Below are 26,146 nucleotides of genomic sequence, written 5' to 3'. Positions count from 1 at the left end.
ATTACTTTACACTTATCCGCATTAAATTTCATTTGCCATTTTGTTGCCCAATCACTCAGTTTGGTGAGATCTTCTTGGAGTCCCTCACAGTCTGCTTCTGTCTTGACTATCCTAAACAGTTTGGTATCATCCGCAAACTTTACTACCTCACTGTTTACCCCTTTCTCCAGATCATTTATTAATAAGTTGAAAAGGATTGGTCTCAGGACTGACCCTTGGAGGACACCACTAAATTTACCATTTATTCCTACCCTTTGTTTCCTGACTTTTAACCAGTTCTCAATCCAAGAAAGGACCTTCCCTCTTATCCCATGGCCATGTAATTTACACAAGAGCCTTTGGTGAGGGTCCTTGTCAAAGGCTTTCTGAAAATCTAAGTATACTATATTTACTGGATCTCCCTTGTCCGCATATTTGTTAACCCCTTCAAAGAACTCTAATAGATTAGTAAGACAGGATTTCCCTTTACAGAAACCATGTTGACTTTTGTCCAACAAATTATGTTCTTCTACATGCTTCACAATTTTATTCTTCACTATTGTTTCTACTAATTTGCCCGGTACTGAAGTTAGACTTACCCATCTGTAATTGCCAGGATCGCCTCTAGAGCCCTTTTTGAATATTGGTGTCACGTTGGCTACCTTCCAGTCATTAGGTACGGAAGCTGATTTAAAGGATAGGTTACAAACCAAAGATAATAGCTCTGCAATTTCCCATTTGAGTTCTTTTAGAACCCTTGGATGAATGCCATCCGGTCCCGGAGATTTGTTAAGTTTTTCTATTTGTTCCAAAACCTCCTCTAATGACACTTCAATCCGGGACAGTTCCTCAGATTCATCACCCACAAAGGACGGTGCAGATTCGGGAATCTCCCCAACATCCTCAGCCGTGAAGACTGAAGCAAAGAAATCATTTAGTTTCTCCGCGATGGCTTTATCATCCTTGATTGCTCCTTTTATAGCTCGATCATCTTGGGGACCCACAGGTTTTTTAGCAGGCTTCCTGCTTCTAATGTACTTAAAAAACATTTTGTTATTTCTTTTTGAGTTTTTGGCTAGCTGTTCCTCAAAATCTTTTTTTGCTTTTCTTATTACATTTTTACACTTGATTTGGCAGTGTTTATGTTCCTTTCTATTTATCTCACTAGGATTGGACTTCCACTTCTTAAAAGATACCTTTTTGTCCCTCACTGCTTCTTTTACATGGTGGTTAAGCCTCAGTGACTCTTTTTTAGGTCTCTTGCTATGTTTTTTAATTTGGGGTATACATTTAAGTTGGGCCTCTATTATGGTGTCTTTGAAAAGTTTCCATGCAGCTTTCACGGATTTGGCTCTAGTCACTTTGCCTTTTAATTTCTGTTTAACTAACCTCCTCATTTTTGTGTAATTCCCCTTTTTGAAATTAAATGCCAAGGTGCTGGACTGCTGAGGTGTTCTTCCCACCACAGGAATGTTGAATGTTATTATATTATGGTCACTATTCCCAAGCGGTCCTGTAACAGTTATTTCCTGGACCTGATCCTGCACTCCACTCAGGACTAAGTCGAGAATTGCCTGTTCCCTTGTGGGTTCCTGCACCAGCTGCTCTAAGACGCAGTCATTTAAGCCACTGAGAAATTTTATCTCTGCTTCTCTTCCTGAGGTGACATGTATCCAGTCAATATGGGGGTAATTAAATTCCTCCATTATTAGAGAGTTCTTTATTTTGGTAGCCTCTCTAATCTCCCTCACCATTTCAATGTCAGTATCGCTGTCCTGGTCAGGTGGTCGGTAATATATCGCTACTGCTAATTTCTTATTATTGGAGCATGGAATTAATATCCATAGCGATTCTATGGAACATGTTGATTCACTTAATATTTTTATTTCATTTGATTCTACACTATCTTTCACATACAGTGCCACTCCGCCACCCCTCCGGCCTGCTCTATCCTTTCTATATATTTTATATCCCGGTATGATTGTGTCCCACAGATTTTCCTCATTCCACCAGGTTTCGGTGATGCATATTATGTCAATGTCCTCATTTAATACGAGGTACTCTAGTTCACCCATCTTATTAGTTGGACTCCTAGCATTTGTGTACAAGCACTTTAAAAATTTGCCACTGCTTATTTGTGAGTCCTTCCCTGATGCATTGGATTCATTTATATGCGGTTGTTTGTCTGCTCTGGCCCATGGTTTGCCCTCTCCCCTCCTCTCTTTCTGACTACAGCCTAGAGAATCTTTATCAATAGATTCTCCTCTAAGAGAAGTCTCCCTCCGATTTACGTGCATCTCCGCACCAATCGGCTTTCCCCCATCTCTTAGTTTAAAAACTGCTCTATGGTCTTTTTAATGTTTAGTGCCAGCAGTCTGGTTCTACCCTGGTTTAGGTGGAGCCCATTCTTCCTGTATAGGCTCCCCCTCTCCCAAAAGTGTCCCCAGTTCCTAATAAATCTAAACCCCTCTTCCCTACACCATCGTCTCATCCAAGCATTGAGACTCTGAAGCTCTGCCTGCCTACCTGGCCCTGCGCGTGGAACTGGAAGCATTTCCGAGAACGCCACCATAGAGGTCCTGGATTTCAGTCTCTGTCCTAGCAGCTTAAATTTGGCCTCCAGGACATCTCTCCTTGTACCTACATGGACACCTACATGTACCACGACCACCGGCTCCTCCCCAGCACTGCACATAAGTCTATCTAGATGCCTCGAGAGATCTGCAACCTTCGCACCAGGCAGGCAAGTGACCATACGGTTCTCCCGGTCATCACAAACCCAACTATCTATGTTTCTAACGATCGAATCACCCACTACTAACACCTGCCTCTTCCTAACTGGCATTCCCTCCCCCTCAGAGGTATCCTCAGTGCGAGAGGATACCGCAACATCCTCAGGGAGGAGGGTCCCAACTATGGGATGGTTTTCCTCTGCTCCCATTGAATGCTCTGCTGCCTTGAGACTTTCATCCTCCTTAAGAGCGCTGGGGCTCTCAGACTGGAGGTGGGACAGTACTACAGTGTCCCGGAAAGACTCAGCAACATAGCTCTCTGCCTCCCTTAGCTCCTCCAGTTCAGCCACCCTGGCCTCCAAAGCCCAAACTCGGTCTCTGAGGGTCAGGAGCTCCTTGCAACAAGTGCACACATACGCCACCTGCCCACAGGGCAGGTAATCATACATGTTACACTCGACGCAATAAACAGGATAGCCCCCACTCTGCTGCTGGGCTTCTGTCTCCATTTTTCTACTGAATAAGTTTAAGTATAAACTGGGATTCTTTTTAAAACCTCTGGAATATAGATTATTCTAAGAGTTATGTTTTAAAGAAGGTCAGAAGTCACTGGTGCCCTCTAACCTCCCCCTCTAAACTCCCTCTCCAAACTCTCCTGTTTGCTGTTCCTGGTCGCGCGTTCCCTGGTCGCTGAGTCACAGGCTTATATAGCTCTGGTAGCCCCTCCCCCTGACTGAGGTTCAGCCAATTAACAGAGGCTTCTAGATTTCAAACCTTTTAGAAGCTCCTTCAAACAAACAAACCAAACAAACAAACAAACAAACCAAACAAACACAAGCTCAGCGCACTGCAAATAACTCCCCCCACACACAAACACACATTCCAGACAGCCACTTATCACAAGGGTCCTGTTTTTACTCCTCTTTTACCTGGAGAACTCCCTCTCCAAACTCTCCTGTTTGCTGTTCCTGTTCGCGCTCTCTATACATGTTCCATTCATCAAGCAGGTAAATTACCCCAGGTCTAGGGATGTTAAATTTAGTTTAATCAACTAATCAACTACTCGATGGATTTTCCATTGACTAGTCGATTAGTCAATAAGTGGGAGAGCTGCAGCAGAGTTAGCTTCCGACCTGGGGGTTAACCGGCTCGGGAGTTAACCCTGCAGTGGCTCTGCCTTTTAAATGTATTAAGAGCCTTAGGCTCTTAATACATTTAAAAGGCTGGTACGCAGCAGGAGGGACCCAGGTGATCCATTGAACAGAAATATACACTGCTTGAGAAAAAGGGTGTCACAAGGAGGAAGGAGAAAATTTGTTCCTCTTGGTTACTGAGGACAGGACAAGGAGTAATGGGCTTAAAGTGCAGCAGGGGAGGTTTAGATTGGACATTAGGAAAAAATTCCTAACTGTCAGGGTGGTCAAATATTGGAATAAATTGCCAAGGGAGGTGGTGGAATCTCCCTCTCCGGAGATATTTAAGAACAGGTTAGATAGACATCTGTCAGGGATGGTGTAGACGGAGCTTGGTCCTGCCTTGAGGGTGGGGGGCTGGACTCGATGACCTCTCGAGGTCCCTTCCAGTCCTAGGATTCTATGATTCTATGTACCCAGAATGTGTCCCCATACATTCTCAAGAGTGAAGGCACATTCTTAAAGGAGCAGAATTTCATTTGTTTGTGACAGGAAGAAACACTCGCTTCAGAGTAGAGCGGCTGTGGCATTAATGTCACACATCCACTTATCTGGAAATGACTTTTACTTCAAAAAGATATAGAAATAGTAATGTCTGACTACAATTATCGTTTTCTTTCAAACTAGGAAAGCTATCTTCAGAATAGTCTTGTGCAAACTGTGATAAAGGTCACTACACACAAGAACATAAAAAGAGACATACTAGGTCACATCAAAGGTTCATCTAGCCCAGGGGTGGCCAACCAGTTAGAGACTAAGAGCCAAAATAGCTGTGGATAGTAGTGCAAAGAGGCACGTATTATATATTTATTTTTATACATCTTTAATCCTATGGCAACCCCAGCCTCCCTGCTCTAACCTAATGCCCTCCCTTTCCCCCAGAGCCAGGCATCCACAGCGCCCCCCCCCCCCCCACCCAACCCAGTGCACCCACCCCTCTCCCAGAGCCAGGCACCTCCAGCCCCCTCTGCTCTAATCCAATTCCCCTCTCCCCCCACTCTGACCCAATGCCCTCCCCTCCCCCAGAGCCAGGCAGCCCCAGATTCTTTTAACAACCCCCCTGGGTCTCACCGCTACTGCCACCACCATGTACTTTTTCCTCCAGGTGCTGGAGCATGTGCGCAGAGTGGCCGTGAACTGTCCAGGCGTGCAGCTCCAAAAGAAAATCCAACATTCCCTTGAAGTCAGGTGCCACCACCCCCTCCCCGAATCCCAGACATTATGTGTGTTTTAAAAAAGCCAGATGGACGGCAATTTAACATGGGCAAATGAGGACATGTCTGGGAAAAACTAGACGTATGGTAACCCTAAAGAGCCACATTTCTATGAGCAAAGAGCCACATACGGCTCGAGAGCGACGAGTTGGCCACCTCTGATCTAGCCCAATATCCTGTCTTGTGATAGGGTATGTCTGCACTACCCTCCTAGTTCGAACTAGCGGGGTAATGTAGGCATACCGCACTTGCAAATGAAGCCCGGGATTTGAATTTCCCGGGCTTCATTTGCATAAGCCGGGCGCCGCCATTTTTAAATCCCGGCTGGTTCGAACCCCGTGCCGCGCGGCCACACGCGGCACAAACTAGGTAGTTCGGACTAGGCTTCCTAGTTCGAACTACCGTTACTCCTCGTGGAATGTATGCTGCTGCCAAAAGTCATCCATTTCCAGCTTCTGGGCAAACAAGCTAGGGACACCTCCCCCGCCTATTCTGTCTAACAGCCATTGATGGGCCTCTCCTCCATGAATGTATCTAGTTTTTTGAAGTTGGTTATAGACTTCACCTCTACAACATCCTCTGTCAAAGAATCCAACAGGTCGACTGTGTGTTGTGTGAAAAAATACTTCCTTTTGTTTATTTTAAACCTACCGTCTATTAATTTCATTTGCGGACCCCGGTTCTTGTGTTATGGGAAGGAGTACATAATACTTCATTTATTTTCTCCACCCGTCATGGTTGTATAGACCTCTATCATATTCCTTCCCTTAGTTGTCTTTTTTCAAGCTGAAAAGTCCCACGTCTTATCAATCACTCCTCATACAGCAGCCGTTCTATATCCCTAATAATTTTTGTTGCTGTTTTCTGAACATTTTCCAATTGCAATACATTTATTTTAAGATAAAACGACCTCATGCAGTATTCAGGATGGGCATGCCATGGATTTATACAGAGGAAATATTATATTTTCTGTCTTATCATCTATCCCTTTCTTATTGATGCCTAACATTTTGTTCATTTTTTGACTGCCACTGCACACATCAAGTGGACATCTTCAGAGAACCTATAGACAATGATTCTTTCATGAGTGGTATCAGCTAATTTAGTCCCTATCATTTTACATGAATAGCTGGGATGATGTTTTCCAATGTACATTATTTTGCATTTATCAATATTAAATTTCATTTGCTATTGTGATGCCCAGGCACTCAGTTTTGTGAGATCCTTTTTAGCTCTTCACAGTCTGTTCAGGGCCACTTCCCCTTGAATGGTCTCTTAAAATATGGGTTAATTACTTATGGCAGACAATCTGTTCTACCTTGTGTTTAGCTGTGACGCTATGAGGCTAGGTTTACACTACAGACCTATATCAGTATAACAATGTCACTCAGGCCTGTGTGAAAAATCCATACTCCGAGCTAGGAAGTTATATCAGCTCAACCCCCTGTATAAACAGCACTGTGTCAACAGGAGAGCTTTTCCTGGCAACACAGCACTGCCTTCAGGGAGGCGGAGTAACTGACAAGAGGAGAGGCTCTCCCATGGGCATAGTAGCATCTTTTCCCAAGTACTACTGCAGTGTTGCTATATCTGTGCAGCTGCACTGCTAAAGCACTCTACATGAAACAAGCCCTCAGTATCTTTCCTAGACCAGAAGAGCCCTGTCACTAGAAAACTTGTCTCTTTTAACAACAAAAATCAGTCCAATAAAAGATATTTCCTCTCCCACATTGTCTTTCTAATATCTTGGGACCAGCATGGCTACAACACTGCAAACATACGTCACACAAAACATTCGGCTGTCTTTAATTGAGCATGGACAGTTTGCCCTCTGCTGGGGAAAGAAATGATTTAAAATTGGACTGGATGTGCTGGTTTTCAGGGCCTTCGACCAATATCATTATGGTTAAGAGTTGTACAGAATGATTTGTGCGTCACCTGTAAAAGATCCCATAGGGGACAGTCAGTTAAAGGCTTCTCAGTGAGAAAAATGCTCTGTTTTCAGCTGCAATGATTCCGGCAGAGGCAAACTGTCAATTACTTAGGACAGTGACCTTCTCAGGACAGGGACTAATAGAAGGCGGCCCTCATCAGGGCTCACAGCACTACCTACCACAGTACAAATGAACAAGTACATTTACTTTTAGTTATAGTATTAATCGGCTCTCAGAGGCTGTTTGATTAGAATGTCCTATAAACAAGACGTATTCTATTCTTCTGAACTAGAAAGTGTTCTAGAAAGAACATTGCTGCACTGGAAAAGAGACTTTCAAAAGCTAAAGCTTTGTAGCTAGTTTCCGTAGGTTCAGAAACTTTTCTTCTGGCCTAAGATATACTCGCCATGGAGGAGTAACACCTTGACTACCTCACTGCAGCAAGTGGGGAAAGAAAGGTTTTTTATAGCATGACATTTCTACCTGAACCTGCCGATTTGTAATACGCAGTGCACAATATCCTGTATAACCCAGCAGCTCGCTGAGGCTCTGCCGTAGGTGACTCCCCTTTCCCTTCCTCCAGACAAAAAGGGTGGAGCAGGCCCAGTCAGCATCAGCTCCTTCACCCCTGTAAAATCCAGGTGTTACGGAACTCTCTGCCCCAGCTAAAATCAGGGCCCCATTGTGTCAGGTGCGGCGCGCGCGCACACACACACACACACACACACACACACACACACACACACACACACGGTGAGAGACAGTCTCTGTCCCAGCTGAGATCAGGGCCCCATTGTGTCAGGTGCGGGGGGCGCGCGCGCGCACACACACACACACACACACACACACACACACACACACACACACACACACACACACACACACACACAGTGAGAGACAGACTGCTATGTACATTGGACAAACGTCTCAGACACTTCGCCAAAGAATCAATGCCCACAAAACAGACATTAGACAGGATCACAAAGAAAAAACAGTTGCTTGCCATTTCAACCAGAAAGGACACTGTCTCAATGACCTACTCACCTGCATCCTACTTCAGAAGACTTTCAAATCTGCACTTGAAAGAGAATCCTCTGAACTGGCATTCATGCTAAAATTTGACACTCTCCGCAGAGGCCTGAACAAAGACTCCAGTTATCTTACCTATTACAAAGATAGCTTCCCTAATTATCACCTCTAACACTATTAACTCACAGACATCTACCCTTCCCCACCTCTAATATCATTAACTCACAGGCATTCACCTTCCTTCCCCCCCCCCACATCCCCCTTCTGTTCTGAAATGTGATTTGTCCTTTTCATATGTGTTCATTTTTTTAATTGTATCCTTTGGTATATATGGTTGTGACTATTTTCTTCCACTATTTGATCTGAGGAAGTGGGTCTGGCCCACGAAAGCTCATCATCTAATAAGCCATCTTGTTAGTCTTTAAAGTGCTACATAGTCCTGTATTTTGTTTTAGCTACACCAGACTAACACGGCTACATCTCTATCACTATTCTTGAATAACCAGCGTGGAACTACTATGAAGTGTGTGCAAAAATGGTTGGATAATAGTTCTGAGAGAGTAGTTATCAATGATTCACTGATTAGGCTTCAACTGGACTACTGTATCCAGTTCTGGATGCAAGATTTCAGGAAAGATGTGGACGAATTGGAGAAACTCTAAAGAGCAACAAGAGCAACTGAAGATCTAGAAAATTTCAGCTGTGAGGCAAGACTGAACGAATTGGGCTTGTTTAGTTTAGAAAAGAAAAGACTCAGAGGGGACATGATAGCAGCTTTCAAGTACCTAAAGTAGTGTTACAAAGAGGAGGGCCAATTTTTTTTCTCCTTAACCTCTGAGGATAGGACAAGAAGCAATGGACCTAAAATGCAGCAAGGGAGGTTTAGGTTGGACATTAAGAAAAAGTTCCTAACGGTCAGGATGGTTAAACACTGGAATAAATTGCCTAGGGAGGCTGTGGAATCTCCATCACTGGAGATTTTTAAGAGCAGTTAGACAAACACCTGTCAGGGATGATCTAGACAGTGCGTGGTTCTGCCGTGAGGGCAGGGGACTGGACTCAATGACCTCTTGAAGTCCCTTCCTGTCCTATGATTCTATGAATCACAGTTACTATTGGATATGTAATCTTTGTTTCTTCAAATGATTGTCCACACAGTTTCATTCTTGGGTGGCTAAGAAGCAGAGGGAATTGTAGCATCAAGCTTGGTGCAACTGGGGCTGCTACACCCATCTGTGACATCCAATTTTCTAGACCTTGAATTATTAGCTGTGACTTGGGATATGCTCATCACCTAGTTGTCTATTTTCCCAAACTTTACTGCATTTATATCTTAGATTATCAGATTATTGGGTAAAGGCTCTGTCTTCCATAATACGTGCAGTCCAAACATTTGTTTTAAAGAGCTACTGTGTTAAACACCACTTTGCTAAAAAGAGCACTTGGTGTGCATAGTATTTTCTTGCTTTGTGAGGACATCAAAACTACTGTGTGTTATTAGGGTGGCAAAAAGAGAAATGTAGAAAGATATGGTGTTACTAAAAGGAAGACAACAACAAATGCTTTGGTTTGTGTGTCTCAGATTGGAAGGCGCTTGAGAGAAGGAACTGTATTGTCAGCAGTGAGCAAAATGATGTTGAGTCATTAAATAAAATCAGTGTAATTCACACTGAAGTGCAATGTGCCTACTGATAAGCTCTCATTTGAAAACCTTTAAGATTTAACTTGCAATTCTAAGGCTATTACAAAAACACCGCAGGCTTTCAAAAGAAATGTGCATAGAGATGGTCAGTGCGTTATTACAAACAAAGCTGAGTTACCCAAGAGGAATGCTCCTTCATCTGATGTTGGTTGCTATGAGGGCCATTTGCATGGCCACGCCAAAAACAGTTTTGACACAGCTGGTAGTTGTGGCACTGCTGGCATCGGTACCGGAAACCCATCATGCTCTCACAGCGACAATATGAACATTCCACAGGATGGAAGACTTCAGGGGGGAAAAGCAATAAGAGAATCTTAGAAAGTGTTATTTTATTATTATCTGAAAAAGACACAAAAAAACCCAAGCCCCCAGTAAGGCTATGTCTAGACTGCAAGCCTCTTTCGAAAGAGCGCGTCTAGACTGCACGTGGAATTTCGAAAAAGCAAGCCGCTTTTTCGAAAGAAAGCTCCCAGTGAGTCTGGATGCTCTCTTTCTAAAAAGCCTGTTTGCTGTCAAGAACGCCTTCTTTCGAAAGAGCACTTTCGAAAGAAGGCGTTCTTCCTCGTGGAATTAGGTTTACCACCGTCGAAAGAAAAGCCGCATTCTTTCGATTTAATTTCGAAAGAACACGGCTGCAGTCTAGACGCAGGTGAAGTTTTTTCGAAAAAAGGCTACTTTTTTCGAAAAAAACCCTGAGTCTGGACACAGCCTAAGTGTGGAATCCTAAACAGCGCAATAAAATTTGCTAACAAATTGTTGCTTAAACACAACGCAGAGTGAAGGCTTGTTTTCTTCCACAAAATTCACACTTATGAAAATCATTTACACAAAACAAATTAAAATAATGTATTTCTATTACATGTATCCCTATTCAGATACTATATGATCTTGAAATGTCTATGTAAGTTTGATACCCTAAAGTTACACAGTATACAAAGGATTTGCAAACCTAAATCACGGAGCTTACCAAAGAATGCGGAGAAAGTCCCATTCCTTGGTACTTTAAAACCAAATTTGGTAAATCCTTACTGTACTGAAGGGAACAATCCTTTAATAACAGGAGATATCAGTCTTTTCCATCCCCATGACATGAGTCAATCACAAAATGATACATGTTGCACACTGTTAGAATATAGTTAGTACCCAGATATAAAGTTGAGTTCTTAGTCTAGCATTCAAAAATGTGCTTGAGGCCTAGACAACCAGAAAGTTCTCAATCTAAATTAGAAAGGATAAATAGTGAGGGTCACAAATAGACCAAAAAAGGTAGGGAGAAAGAGATAGTGAATGGTAAACAAGAATTTCAAGAGGATATACTGGGCCAGAGGGAAATCAGTGAAAAGATCTTGAGAGAAAATGAAGTCAAAGCCAAAGAGCGAGGGTAAATTATTTTGGTGACAGCAGTTAGAATGGACAACAGGAAGCAAGGGAAGTAACTACAAGAATATGAGGACAAGGTTACAATCACAAATACCAGCTACTTTGGATGAGTAATTCAGTCATCATTAAAAGATCATAAGAACGGCCATACTGGGTCAGACCAAAGGTCCATCTAGCCCAGTATCTTGTCTTTAGACAATGGACAATGCCAGGTGTCCCAGAGAAAATGAACTAAACGAACTAAATGAACTAAATGAAATCATCAAGTGATCCATCAGAATCATAGAATCCTAGGGTTGGTATGAGACCTCAGGAGTCATCGAGTCCAGCCCCCTGCCCAAAACAGGACCAACCCCAACTCAATCAGCCCAGCCAGGGCTTTGTCATGCTGGGACTAATAAATCTCTAGGGATGGAGATTCCACCACCTCCCCAGGGAACCCATCCCAGTGCTTCCCCACCCGCCATGGGAAACAGTGTTTCCTAATATCCCACCAAGAGCTTCCCCACTGCAACTTGAGATATTGCTCCTTGTTCTGCCACCTGCCCCACTGAGAACAGCCTCTCTCCAGCCTTTTTGGAACCTCCCTTCAGTAGCTGAAGGCTGCTCTCAAATCCCCCCTCACTCTTCTCTTCTGCAGACTGTATAAGCCCAAATCCCTCAGCCTCTCCTCTTAAATCATGTTCCCTGGCCCCCTCTTCATTTTTTTTTTTGCCCTCTGCTGGACTCTCTCCAAAGCATCTACACTATTTCTATAATGGGGGTGGAGGGCCAGTATAGAATGCAGTACCCCAGATGTGGCCTCACCTGGAGTGTCAAATAAAGGGGAATAATCACTTATAAAAATATAAGAATGGCCGGACTGGGTCAAACCAAAGGTCCATCCGGGCCAGTACCCTGTCTGCCGGCAGCGGCCAATGCCAGGTGCCCCAGAGGGAGGGAATCGAACAGGTAATGATCAAGCGATCTCCCTCCTGCCATCCATCTCCACCCTCTGACAAACAGAGGCCAGGGGACACCATTCCTTACCCATACCGGCTAATAGTCATTCATGGACTTAACCTCCATGAATTTATCTAATTCTCTTTTAAACCCTGTTATAGTCTTAGCCTTCACAACCTCCTCTGGCAAGGAGTTCCACAGGTTGACTATGCGCTGTGTGAAGAAGAATTTCCTTTTATTTGTTTTAAACCTGCTGCCCATTAGTTTCATTTGGTGGCTCCTAGTCCTTATATTATGGGAACAAGTAAATAACTTTTCCTTATTCAGTTTCTCCACACCACTCATGATTTTATAGACCTCTAGCATATCCCCTCTTCGTTTCCACATTTCCAAGCTGAAAAGCCCTAGTCTCTTTAATCTCTCCTCATATGGGACCCGTTCCAAACCCCTCATCATTTTAGTTGCCCTTCTTGAACCTTTTCTAATGCCAGTATATCTTTTTTGAGATGAGGAGACCACATCTGTACACAGTATTCAAGATGTGGGCGTACCATGGATTTATATAAGGGTAATAAGATATTCTCTGTTTTATTTTCTATCCCTTTTTTAATGATTCCTACCATCCTGTTTGCTTTTTTGACTGCCGCTGCACACTGCATGGACGTCTTTAGAGAACTATCTACGATGACTCCAAGATCTTTTTCCTGATTAGTTGTAGCTAAATTAGCCTCCATCATATTATATATGTATAGTTGAGGTTATTTTTACCAATGTGTATTACTTTAAATTTATCCACATTAAATTTCAATTGCCATTTTGTTGCCCAGTCACTTAGTTGGGTGAGATATTTCTGAAGTTCTTCACAGTCTGCTTTGGTCTTAACCACCTTGAGCAGTGTAGTATCGTCTGCAAACTTTGCCACCTCACTGTTTACCCCTTTCTCCAGATCATTTAGGAATAAGTTGAATAGGATTGGTCCTAGGACTGACCCTTGGAGAACCCCACTAGTTACCCCTGCCCATTCTGAAAATTTACTATTTATTCCTACCCTTTGTTTCCTGTCTTTTAGCCAGTTCTCAGTCCATGAAAGGATCTTCCCTCTCATCCCATGACAACTTAATTTACATAAGAGCCTTTGGTGAGGGACTTGTCAAAGGCTTTCTGGAAATCTAAGTACACTACATTCACTGGATCCCCCTTGTCCATGTTTGTTGACCCCTTCAAAGAACTCTGATAGATTAGTAAGACAGGATTTCCCTTTACAGAAACCATGCTGAAATTTGCCCAATAAATTATGTTCTTCTATGTGTCTGACAATTTTATTCTTTACTATACTTTCAGCTAATTTGCCTGGTACAGACATTAAATTTACTGGTCTGTAATTGCCAGGAACACCTGTAGAGCCCTTTTCATATATTGGCATTACATTAGCTATCTTCCAGTCATTGGGTGCAGAAGCTGCTTTAAAGGATAGGTTACAAACCATAGTTCATAGTTCCATGATTTCACATTTGAGTTCTTTCAGACTCTTGGGTGAATGCCATCCGGTCCCGCTGACTTGTTACTGTTAAGTTTACCAATTAATTCCAAAACCTCCTCTAATGACACTTCAATCTGTGACGAGTCCTCTGTGCTGGTTAGGCCTCAGTTCGAGTATTGTATCCATTTCTGGACACCGCATTTCCAGAAAGATGTGGAGAAATTGGAGAGGGTCCAGAAAAGAGCAACAAGAATGATTAGCGGTCTAGAGAACATGACCTATGAAGGAAGACTGAAAGACTTGGGCTTGTTTAGTTTGGAAAGGAGAAGACTGAGGGGTGACATGATAGCAGTTTTCAGGTATCTAAAAGGGTGTCACAAGGAGGAGGGAGACAAGTTGTTCTCCTTGGCCTCTGAGGATAGAACAAGAAGCAATGGGCTTAAACTGCAGCAAGGGAGGTTTAGGTTGGACATTAGGAAAAAGTTCCTAACTGTCAGGGTGGTCAAACACTGGAACAAATTGCCCAGGGAGGTTGTGGAACCCCCATCTCTGGAGATATTTAAGAGTAGGTTAGATAAATGTCTATCAGGGATGGTCTAGACCCAATGGTCCCCAACGCGGTGCCTGCGGGGCCACGGCGCCCACTAGGGCATTTATGTGCGCCTGCCAAAACATCTGGGCTGGCCCCGCTCCCGGCGTGCGGCACACACGCGATGCCGGCACCGGGCGCAGGGCACGTGGGCAGCCCCTGATCCAGGAGCGGCTTCCTACCTCTGATGTACTTAAAAGATATTTTGTTATTACCTTGTGAGTTTCTGGTTAGCTGTTCTTCAAACTCCTTTTTGGCTTTTCTTATTACATTTTTACACTTAATTTGGCAGTGTTTATGCTCCTTTCTATTTACCTCTCTAGGATTTGACTTCCACTTTTTAAAAGATGCCTTTTTATCTCTCATACTCCTCCTAATGTGCCCCAATATGCCATTAGCCTTCTTGGCTACAAGGGCGCCCTGTTGACTCATCTCCAGCTTCTCATCCACTGCAATCCCCAGGTCCTTTTCTCTGAACTGCTACTTAGCCATTTGGTCCCCAGCCTGTACCAATGCTTGGGATTCTTCCGTCCCAAGTGCAGGGCTCTACACTTGTCCTTGTTGAACCTCACCAGATTTCTTGTGGCCCAATCCTCCAATTTGTCTAGGTCACGCTGGACCCTATTACTTAGTGTATCTACCTCTCCCCCTAGCTTACTTGGTGAGGGTGCAATCCATCCCCTCATCCAGGTCATTAATAAAGATATTGAACAAAACCAGCCCCAGGACCATATGTTCGGACACTCTACTTGATACTGACCACCAGTCAGACATCAAGCCATTGAGCACTACCTATTGACTCTGATGATCTAGCCAACTTTCTATCCACTTTATAGTCCATTTATCCAATCCACACTTCCTTAACTTGCTGGCAAGAATACTGTGGGAGACTGTATCAAAAAACTTTGCTAACGTCAAGATATATCACATCCACCCTCCTCCCAATGTCCACAGAGCCAGTCAGGATTTTGTTTTTTGTTTGCTCTCTGTCTTCTCCCCTTCATGCTTCTGGGCACAGTAAATACAACATCTGAGGAGTCTCTCAGAAGGAAGGCAGCATGAATAGAGAGAGATCAGCTGTTGTGTCCTGCACAGTATGTGCCATGTTTGTCTTCCTCACAAAAGACAGAAGAGACTTTGTCTGTATGGAGCCCTCACCAAAGGCTCTTGTGTAAATTACATGGCCATGGGATAAGAGGGAATGTCCTTTCTTGGATTGAGAACTGGTTCAAAGACAGGAAACAAAGGGTAGGAATAAATGGTAAATTTTCAGATCGGAAAGGGGTAACTAGTGGTGTCCCCCAAGGGTCAGTCCTGAGACCAATCCTTTTCAACTTATTCATAAATGATCTGGAGAAAGGGGTAAGCAGTGAGGTGGTAAAGTTTGCAGATTATACCAAACTGTTTAGGATAGTCTAGACAGAAGCAGACTGTGAGGGACTCCAAAAAGATCTCACCAAACTGAGTGATTGGGCAACAAAATGGCAAATGAAATTTAATGTGGATAAGTGTAAAGTAATACACATCGGGAAAAATAACCCCAACTATAGGTACAGTATGATGGGGGCTAATTTGGCTATGACAAATCAGGAAAGAGATCTTGGAGCTATCATGGATTGTTCTCTGAAAACTTCCACACAGTGTGCAGCCGCGGTCAAAAAAGCAAATAGGATGCTAGGAATTATTAAGAAAGGGATAGAAAATAAGACACAGAATATCTTACTGCCGCTGTATAAAACTATGGTACGCCCACGTCTTGAATAGTGTGTACAGGTGTGGTCTCCTCACCTCAAAAAAGATATTTTGGTCTTGGAAAGGGTTCAGAAAAGGGCAACTAAAATGATTAGGGGTTTGGAATGGGCCCCATATGAGAAGAGGTTAAAGCAACTGGGACTCTTCAGTTTAGAAAAAAGGAGACTGAGGGGAGATATGATAGAGGTCTATAAAATCATGAGTGGTGTGGAGAGGGCGGATAAAGAAAAGTTATTTATTAGTTCCCATAATAGAAGAACTAGAAGACACCAAATGAAATTAACGGGTAGCAGGTTTAAAACTAATAAAAGAACGTTCTTCTTCACACAACGTGTAGTCAACCTGTGGAACTCCTTGCCAGAGGAGGCTGTGAAGGCTAGGACTATAACAGAGTTTAAAGAGAAGCTAGATAATTTCATGGAGGTTAGGTCCATAAAAGGCTATTAGCCAGGGGATAGAAATGGTGTCCTTGGCCTCTGTTTGTCAGAGGCTGGAGAAGGATGGCAGGAGACAAATTGCTTGATCATTGTCTTCGGTCCACCCTCTCTGGGGCACCTGGTGCTGGCCACTGTCGGCAGACAGGATACTGGGCTAGATGGACCTTTGGTCTGACCCAGTACGGCTATTCTTATGTTACGTTCTTATGTTAAGTGAAAGCTGTTCTCCATAACTGAAGAGAAGGCTAAAGACTGGAGACCCAAGTATCAACCCTGCTTTCCATCAGAGAAAATGAACGTTGTCCCGACTGAAGTCAGCGTTTGATACTGCAGGCATAGCATCCTGAAGAACCAGAGAGTGCAGTGCACAATGGGGAAGAAAATTAGCAGCATGTGACCTCCAGAAAACAGACAACTCAGGTATCCCCAATCCAGACAGAGGTAAGTAACCGTTCCAGGCTCTCTGCACAGATACTACTGTGGACAATGATTTGGAAGAAATCTCTGAGGGAAGGGATCAGAAGGACATGCCATCAATCGGAAGGCATGGAATGTATAGTCCTAGGGTGAGGTTCCATAACCATCACTCCCAAGAGAAGGAAATGGGTAGTGGTGGTCAGGGACTCCCTCCTAAGGGGGATAGAGTCATCTGCCTGCGGTCCAGAATGAAAACTCTTAAAAGTGTGCTGCTTGCCTGGATCTAGAACCCAGGATGTGACTAAGTGTCTTCCACGTCTTCCAAGACTGATCAAGCCCCTGGACCACTACCCCTTCCTACTTTTCCATGTAGGAACCAACAAATTGCTAAAAATGAGCTTGAGTGAGTCACTGCAGATTGTGTGAAGCTGGGAAGAAGGATCAAGGAGTTTGAGGTGCAAGTTGTGTTCTTGTCAATCCTCCCTGTTGGAAACAAAAAGGATGGGATCTACCTAATGAAGAGAGAGAAATGCATTTTCACAGGCAGGCTTGCAAATCTAAAGAGTAGGCTTTAAACTAGGTTTGTCGGGGACAGTGATCTAAGCCTGGAAGTAAGTGGGGAAGTGAGATACCGGGAGAAACACAAGGAGAAAGGTGCAAACAAAGGAGGTCTTCCGATTCATACTTATTATCTTAGGTGTCTGTACATTAATGCAAGAAGCCTGGGAAACAAGCAGGAAGAACTGGAAGTCCTGGCACAGTCAAAAAAACTATAATGTGATTGAAATAATGGAGTCTTGATGGGACAACTCACAAGACTGGAGCATAGTCAGGGAAGGGTATAAAGGGCTCTGCAAGGAAGGACAGACAGGAGAAAAGGTGGAGGAGTTGCACTACATGTAAGAGATCAGTAGGATTGTTCAGAGCTCCAGTATAAACTGAGAGAAAAGCCATTGCCTGTCACCGAATCCCAGCTTCTGGCAAACAGAGGCGAGGGACACCATCCCTGCCCATCCTGCTAATAGCCATTGATAATCTCCATGAATTGACTGAGTTTTTTAAACTCCAATCCAAGAGAGCTATGGGTATTTTGGCGTGACAGCCTTCCCCACGTACATAATGGATGATGCTCTTTGTAACCTGAGCACAGGAGGGGTGACCAGATGAATCTTTTGGCCAGGAAGCAAGACAATAGCTGGAGGAGGGGCCTGGCTGGAGGGCTGGAACAAGGCTGCTGAGTTAGTCTCAAGTGGTTTGGGGAACAGGTCAGGGTCTTGGCTTTGAGCCCCCATAACCCCAAGATGGATTGCACGGACTGCTTTTGCTTTCTGTGATGACCATCTATGTTCAACCTGCTGGCTGAAAGTCTCCTCTGACTGCGGAAGGGGATGCAGGGACCATTGACACCCCCTTCCAAGAGCCACTAGCTCACACTGGAAGACAAAAATTCTTTGTTCCCACTCCCTTCAGTGTCCCATCTTCAGCCATGGCCATCTCTGACACTAGAGAGGAAGGAGAGAAAAACACCCAGAATAGACTGGCAGGGAAAGTGTTTGTATTATGTGCAGGAGTGAATAACACTTCCTTATTTACTTTCTCCACACCAATCAGGATTTTATAGACCTTTATCACATCTCCCCTTAGTCTCCTCTCTTCCAAGCTAAGAGTCCCAGTCTTATTCATTAATTCTCAGACGGACGCTGTTCCATACTCCTTAATTCTGTTGCCCTTTTTTCTGTATCTTTTCCGATTTCAATACATCTTTTTTGAGATGAGGCAACTGTATCTGCACTCAGTATTCAAGATGAAGGCAAACCATAGATTTAGATAGAGACAATGTAATATTTTCTGTTTTAGAATGAAAAGAAAATGGTGGATATTTTTCCAATGCTGGGATGAGAAGTGACAAGATTGAGTAACAGCCTGTACGTAGGAGAAACTTGATAGAACTGAAAATGATCCCAAGGTTATGGGCCTTGGAGGTTAGGAAGATAGGAGGAGTTATTGGGGGTGGGAGAAAATTTGTGAGGAAAGATTACAAGCTCACTTTTTGCTATGTCAAATTTCAGTTGACAGTGATCCATACAGGGTGAGATATGCAAGACTGATTCACAGAGACTGCTTTGAATGGAGAAGTGTATCAAAACTGTCATTTCAGCTGAGACACAAACTTATGCAAATGGGGAAAAAAGGATACACAAGGATAAAATGCAGAGTGAGAAGAGTAGGGGACAAGAACAAACTTTTTAGGAAGCGGAGGAGAAAAACACCAGATGACATGCTATAAAAAGAAACTTGTTTGGTAGGAGGAGAATGAAAACAGGACAGTCACAGAAAATAAGAAAGGATACCAAGGAGAAGGCAGTGTCTGCAGAAAGGTCAAACAGGATGAGGATTAAGCACCAAGATTTAGTTAAGAAAAGAATGTTCAAGACTGTGGTGTGAAAACATTTCCTGGGGGATACCAGCATGTGGATGAAAAGCAGCAGGTTGAAACCAATGTTCCCACTAATCTTTTCCATCCATGTGCAGAATAATTATTTCTGTGTCCACCACTAGTACAAAAAGAACCTAGCTGTGGGCATTCTGCTAATCAGGTGGGCAGCATTGGACTCTTTCCTGGGTGGCCGCACAAGTGCTCAGCTTACAGGGAACATTGGTGGAAACCACAGCTCAAATGGCAGTGATGTGGAGAGAAGTGCTTTGAAGAACTTGCTGCCATGGTAACCAATTACCTTCATTACTTCTCTACTCTCATACTGGTGTCCTAGACTGAACACCAACTGCCGTGGCTGTGAAAAGGATGGCATGCGGCAGAGGTGGCCAAACTTACTGACCCCTCTGAGTTGCATATGACAGACAGTCCAGAAGTTCAAGACACAAGGCATGTCTGCAGGGGCTCAGGAATTCAGTCCCCTCTGGCTGAAGCCTAGAATACTGACAGCTGTGCTGGGTAGAGTTGAGGCCCAAGACCTCCCTCCTGCTGGACAGAAGGGCCCCTATGCCTACCTTGCTGCCGCAGGGCTCTCTCCACCCACCAAGTGTGGTAGGCAGAGAACGGGGTATGTGTGCAGGCTCCACAAAACACTTCAACTGTAAAAGAACTCCATGTAGCTCATGTGCCACAATTTGGCCATCCCAATATATGGCCAAGAGACTGCATTCTGTCCTGAAAGATCTGGGCTGGCTGCTCTGAGCGACACATGATCTAGAAGTTTATTTTAAAATAATGTATCTAGGGAATGAAATAACTGGCCCAGAAAGCATAACTACCTGACTAATTAGCACCACATGCTACCAAAAGGCTAGCACTGCCTTCGTGCTTCCTCCCTTACCAGGTTCCATTCTAAACACTGCGGCTACGGCTGCACTTGAAACATCACAGCATTGCTGTGGCAGTGCTTGAGTGTGAAACTATGGCCATGGCACCAGTGCTGGAAGAGAGCTCTCCAGACCTCTTCGTAAACCACCTAAATAAGGGAAGCCCATTTACACGGGTGCTCTACAGTGCTGGAACTTGCTGTTCCCGGGGGGGGAGAGGGGTTCTCACTTTCACCAAGCGAGAGCACTGCAGCGCAAGCAGTGAAGTGGCAGTGCCAGCACAGCCCAAATCAACTTCAAAGCTTCAGCTCAGAATTGTTAGTTCACTTCGTGCAAACAGCTCATTACGATGCAGATAGTGATCCGTTTCAAGAACCTGGTGCGTCCTGGGTGATGCCTCACTCATTCTGCACATGACGAGAACAGCAAGGAAACAACCTGAAAGGGCTTTATGCTAGCCAAGTAAAAAGCCATCATGAGCCAAATAGTGAGGGTGTGCAGTTTCTCTCATACCTATTTCACATGCAACTTTAGGGGGAAACTAGTTTAGTGGAGACTAGTTTAAGTGGAAGTCAGAGACCACTGTGGAGAGGAACTTCCAGGAAGCCTAAGCTAGACTTTTGTCTTTGTGAAGAATGTGCAAGATGGATCCGTGACCAATGCATTCAGTTCACCTTTTCTCCTGGCTGAGGGGACAGCCACTTACAATAAGCACTAGCAAGTGTAGAAAGGAACACAGTGCCAAAGACTCTAACCGACCGTTCGTGAGGTGCCAAAGATAGTCCAGGATTGTCTGAATGCAAGTCTGAGTTGGGGGCACATTCTGGGAGTCTGACCAGATGAGGAAATGGTTTTCTTTTCAGAAGTGAGCAGTTCCAGTGGAAAGTTTTCTATTGTCGTGGAGAACGCTCAGGATAGCCACTGACCAATGCACTGTGTCTGTACTCAACCACCAACTAATGATGCTGTGAGGCTCAGTGCTTGAGGGTTTGCAGGCAGCACTCACCCATGACAATGCATTAGGAGGACCTTAGTCACTGGCAACTTTAAGGTTTCCTGAGGGTAAAGTCTGCAGAGGTTTGAATACAACCCCTGCCTTGGGGAGAGTGACAAGCTGAATCATAAAAGTCCTGTTAGGGTTGTCCATTGGTGTGCTGATGTCTGGCTTCCTGGCTCTCTGGTGCTCCCCACCACCCTGTCCTGCTGGCCCAGATACTTTGGTCTCCACCAGAAAAAGCAGAGTTGGGATCGCCCCCCTGAAGAGCAACACAGCCATTGAACCAGTTCAGCTCTGGAAGGACTCAGTTACAAGGGACCAAAACCCCTTATCCTGTGTAAAAGTTTTACACACAGAGAGCTTATAAGGTCTGTGCATTTATCAATGAAAGTGAGATATGCACAGTGGTTGTGTCCCCCCACCCTAACCACGAACAATTATTTACACCGGGCTTGGTAATAAAAGTGTTTTATTACTTTATAAAAAGCAGAATTTAAGTGGCTGATAGTGAAAACAGTCACAAGTAAGTTACTAAATTAAAATGAACAAATCCACCAAAACACTTGTGGTACATGCAAATTCTTACTCTAAACAGCTGTCCTTATTTCAGATAAAGAATTTCAAGTCAGAGCTGATCTTTACTCTGGCTTGGGTCTACAGTTTTTCAAAGTCCTTTGTTGTCAGGTATCTTCTCAGGGTGGGCTAGGTAGTTTCAAAGGGCAGCTGAAGACAAAAGACTAGTTGCTTCTTATTGATTTTCCCCAGAGCAGGAATTTTTCGTTTAAGATAGATTCCAATTCTAGGTGGCATGGTCACATGGATTTCTAGGACCAAACATGGTCTGGGCTTATAGAACAAACATGACTAGTCACAAATTGTAGGTTTGAACAGTGAATCATTAAGCACTCGAAGAATCACTAACGGCCGTCATTAGCACATTGAGAACTATAAACCGATTCACACTTTATATTTCTAACTTCACAAAGAATCATAGAATACTATATCTGGAAGGGACCTCAGGAAGGTCATCGAGTCCAGTTCCCTGCCCTCACGACAGGACGAAGAAACATCTTGATCATCCCTGACAGGTATCTGTCCAACCTGCTCTTACATATCTCCAGCGAGGAAGATTCTACCACCTCCCCAGGCAATTTATTCCAGTGTTTAAACACCCTGACAAGTAGGAAGTTTTTCCTAATGTCCAACCTAAACCTCTCTTGCTGAAATTTAACCCCATTGCTTCTTGTCCTATTATCAGAGGCCAAGGAGAATAATTTTTCTCTCTCCTCCATGTAATACCCTCTTAGGTACTTGAAAACTGCTATCATGTCCCCCCTCAGTCTTCTCTTTTCCAAGCTAAACAAATCCAATTCTTTCAGTCTTCCCTCATAGGTCATGTTTTCCTAGGTCATGTTTTTCATCATTCTTATAGCTCTCCTCTGGACCTTCTCCAATTTCTCCACACATTTTATGAAATGTGGTGACCAGAACTGGACACAATACTCCAACTGAGGCCTAATCAGGGCAGATTAGAGTGGAAGAATGACTTCTGGTGTCTTGCTCACAACACCTCTATTAACGCAGCCCAGAATCATGTCTGCTTTTTTGGCAACAGTGTCACAGTGTTCATTCATATTTCGCTTGTGGTCGACTATGACCCTTAGATCCCTTTCTGCAGTATTCCTACCCATAGTCTCCTATAGACAACCACCTAACCTCAAGATGATTCTTACCAACAACCACAGAACATACCACACTAATACCAACCCTGGTACCTTCCCTTGCAACAAACCCCGTTGCCAGCTTTGTCCACATATTTATTCTGCTGATACCATTATTGGACCTAACCAAGTGAGTTATAAGATCAAGAACACATATTCCTGCGCATCCAGAAATATAATCTATGCTATCATGTGCCGAAAGTGTCCGTCTGCTATGTACATTGGAAAAACATCTCAGACACTTCGCCAAAGGATTAATGCCCACAAAACAGATATCAGACAAGATCACAAAGAAAAAACAGTTTCTTGCCATTTTAACCAGAAAGGACACTCTCTCAATGACTTAACCACCTGCATTCTGCTACAAAGATCTTTTACATCTGCACTTGAAAGGGAATCCTCTGAACTGTCATTCATGTTAAAATTCGACACTCTCCAAAGAGGATTGAACAAACACTTGAACTATCTTACACATTACCAAGATAGCTTTCCCAATTATCACCTCTAATACCATTAACTCACAAATATCCCACTCTCCCCACCTCTAATATCGTCAATTCACAGACACTTACCTTCCTTCCTCCCCCCCCCCCTGCATCCCCCTCCTGTTCTGAAATGTGATTTGTCCTTTTCATATGTGTTCATTTTTTTTAATTGTATCCTTTGGTATATATGGTTGTGACTATTTTCTTCCACTATTTGATCTGAGGAAGTCGGTCTGGCCCACGAAAGCTCATCATCTAATAAACCATCTTGTTAGTCTTTAAAGTGCTACATTGTCCTACATTTTGCTTCACCTACCCAGACAGTCACTTTCCATTCTGTATGTGTGAAACTGTTCCTTCCTAAGTGGAGCACTTCCCATTTGTTCTTATTAAACTTCATCCTATTTACCTCAGACCATTTCTCCAATTTGTCCAGGTCATTTTGAATTATGACCCTATTCTCCAAAGCACTGGTGTGATGGACAGGAAGAGTGCTGACCAGTACCCAGTGACTAAGGGGTTAAACTCAGGTAGCTAGCAAAGGTGTTCACCAGGCTGTGTTGAAGTTTAAATTGGATATAGATTCCTTGCCTGCTTTCCTTGTGTAAGGCTAATAGCTGTTGATGGACCTAACCACCATGAATCTATCTAGCTCTTTTTTGAACCCTGTTAAAGTCCTAGCCTTCACCACATCCTCTGGCAAGGAGTTCCACAGGTTGACTGTGCGCTGAGTAAAGAAAAACTTCCTTTCTTTGTTTTAAACCTGCTGCCTATTATTTTTATTTGGTGACCCTAGTTCTTATATTGTGGGAATAAGTAAATAACTTTTCCTTATTCATTTTTTCCACACCAATCATGATTTTATAGACCTCTATCATATCCCCTCTTCATCTCCTCTTTGCTAAACTGAAAAGTCCCAGGCTTTTTAATCTCTCTTCTTATGGGACCCATTCCAAACCCCTCATCATTTTTGTTGCCCTTTTCTGAACCTATTCCAATGCCAATGCAGCTTTTTTGAGATGAGGTGACCACCTCATCAAGATGTGGACGTACCATAGTTTTATACAGAGACAATAAGATAGTCTGTCTTATTTTCTATCCCATTTTTTAATGATTCCTCACATTGTTTGCTTTTTAGACTGCCGCTGCACACTGAGTGCGTGTTTTCAGAGAACTATCCATAATGACTCCAAGATCTTTCTCTTGAGTAGTTGTAGCCAAATTAATCCCGATCATACTGTATGTACAGTTGGGATTATTTTTTCCAATGTGCATTACGTTACATTTAACAACAGTAAATTTCATTTGCCATTGTTTTGCTCAATCACAGGTGTCTTGTTTTAACATATTTTCTTCCACACGAATGGACTGCTTAAAATATATGAATATGCATATGTGTGTGTGTGTTGTTTGTATTGGTGATGTATATCCACACACTACGTCAATATTGGTGTTGCACATAAGAAAATTCAACCCGCCCAAGTATAGAAAATGGATAGAAAGTGTTACAGATTAAAACGCACAGACTTGCATCCCTGGGATTTAGCTTACTTACAGTGAAAGGGGGGAGGGATAGGGACTCAGCACAGAGGAGTTTAACCAAATAACAAAAAGAAAATAATCTGATTGCACCTAAATAAACATTCCCTATCTACTCGTGTATCCATACATTTCCAAGGTCCAGTCCAATTCTAGGCCCAGGTATTCCTTTTTTTTTTTTTTTTTTTTTTAAATTAAGGGACGGTATCCCTGCCCAGTTAAATTTTTCTTTGTTCCCTAGCTCCTGGTTTAAATTCCCACAAAAAAAACAAACAAAACCCCCCCCCACACACACACAAGCAGAATTCCTTTCGATTCAAATCTCAACACTTTCTTCCCAGTGGTTCTCCTGGATCCATGCCAATACTTTCTAGCTACCTGGATTTAACTTTTAGTTACAGAACGGTGGGATGTTTAGAAAAGGACAGCACTCCTTCCATCCATCACTGCACATAACAAAAATTATTCCACACATGGATGGAAAAAATTACAGGGAACATTGAACAGCGCATTTTACAATTATTGCTGTGAATCTTGTTGCAGAGTCCAATGCATCCAGAAAAGCCTGCAGCATTGTGAGAAATGAGGTAACTCTCCATTTCAAACAACTGGAATTGTTCCAGTGAATTATCAGGCAGCTAGAACACAAACTAGGATATGGCTTCCCATTAGAGAATTGGCAATCTGAAGTTGAAGACTTGCCGTAGAATAAATGGTCCTCCAAAAATATCAAGCTTTTTAGCATCTTTGCTCATGGGTGGGCTTAGCCTTACACCAACGGCTTCTCTTATTTGCTAAGGTGGCAATCAATTTGCCAGACGTGGGCCAGAACTTGGTTTTTACATTCTGTTCATTTGGCCATTGCAGGAAGGGATCTGCCAAATAGCTCTGGCTAGCTGTATGATGGCATCATTTATAAGCAGGATGAACTTCCCTCCCCCGGGCCCTTTTCTCTGGGTCCTGCGCCTCCTACCCCCTGCTCCTCTGCCCTAAATCATATAAACAGTAAACATTTACTGATGTTTAGAACAAAGTCATTCCCTTGAAATGGTGGGCATCATTAGCCAGGCACCTTCAAACAGAGTTCCTTCAGTTGCTAAACCAATTTTTCAGAGCAGTAGCTTCTTCTGCAGGCACAGAGAGAATATTACCATCATTTGGTATTAATCACACAAATCTAAGACATAGACTAGGAGTTGAAAAAGCAGAAAAACTCATATTTCTGTTTCAATCTATGAATCAAAATGACAGTGGAAGGAGGAAAGATACGAGATAGATGTAGAAGTTTTAAGTACACTGTACA

General features: G+C 43.4%; 1 protein-coding gene across 19 annotated transcripts in view; it reads right to left on the bottom strand.

Moving 5' to 3' along the window:
• DTNB (dystrobrevin beta) overlaps positions 1–26,146 on the bottom strand; it is a 318,597-nt gene that overhangs the window by 215,016 nt on the left and 77,435 nt on the right. For 18 of the 19 annotated variants that reach the window (XR_012902417.1, XR_012902418.1, XR_012902419.1 and 15 more), the window contains one exon: positions 9,902–10,068. The exons of the other annotated variant lie outside the window; for it this stretch is intronic. Coding sequence is in view for 14 of the 18 variants with exons in the window: in XM_075923222.1 (XP_075779337.1) it covers positions 9,902–10,068 (167 nt within the window). In the remaining 4 variants the exon portion in view is untranslated. The remainder of the gene's footprint in view (positions 1–9,901; positions 10,069–26,146) is intronic. 19 annotated transcript variants of the gene reach the window in all.

The sequence above is a fragment of the Pelodiscus sinensis genome, chromosome 3 (assembly GCF_049634645.1).
Source record: "Pelodiscus sinensis isolate JC-2024 chromosome 3, ASM4963464v1, whole genome shotgun sequence".
NCBI classification, from domain to species: Eukaryota; Metazoa; Chordata; order Testudines; family Trionychidae; genus Pelodiscus; species Pelodiscus sinensis.
Note: the sequence above shows the minus strand (reverse complement) of the source record. Positions and strands in the feature narration are given on the sequence as shown.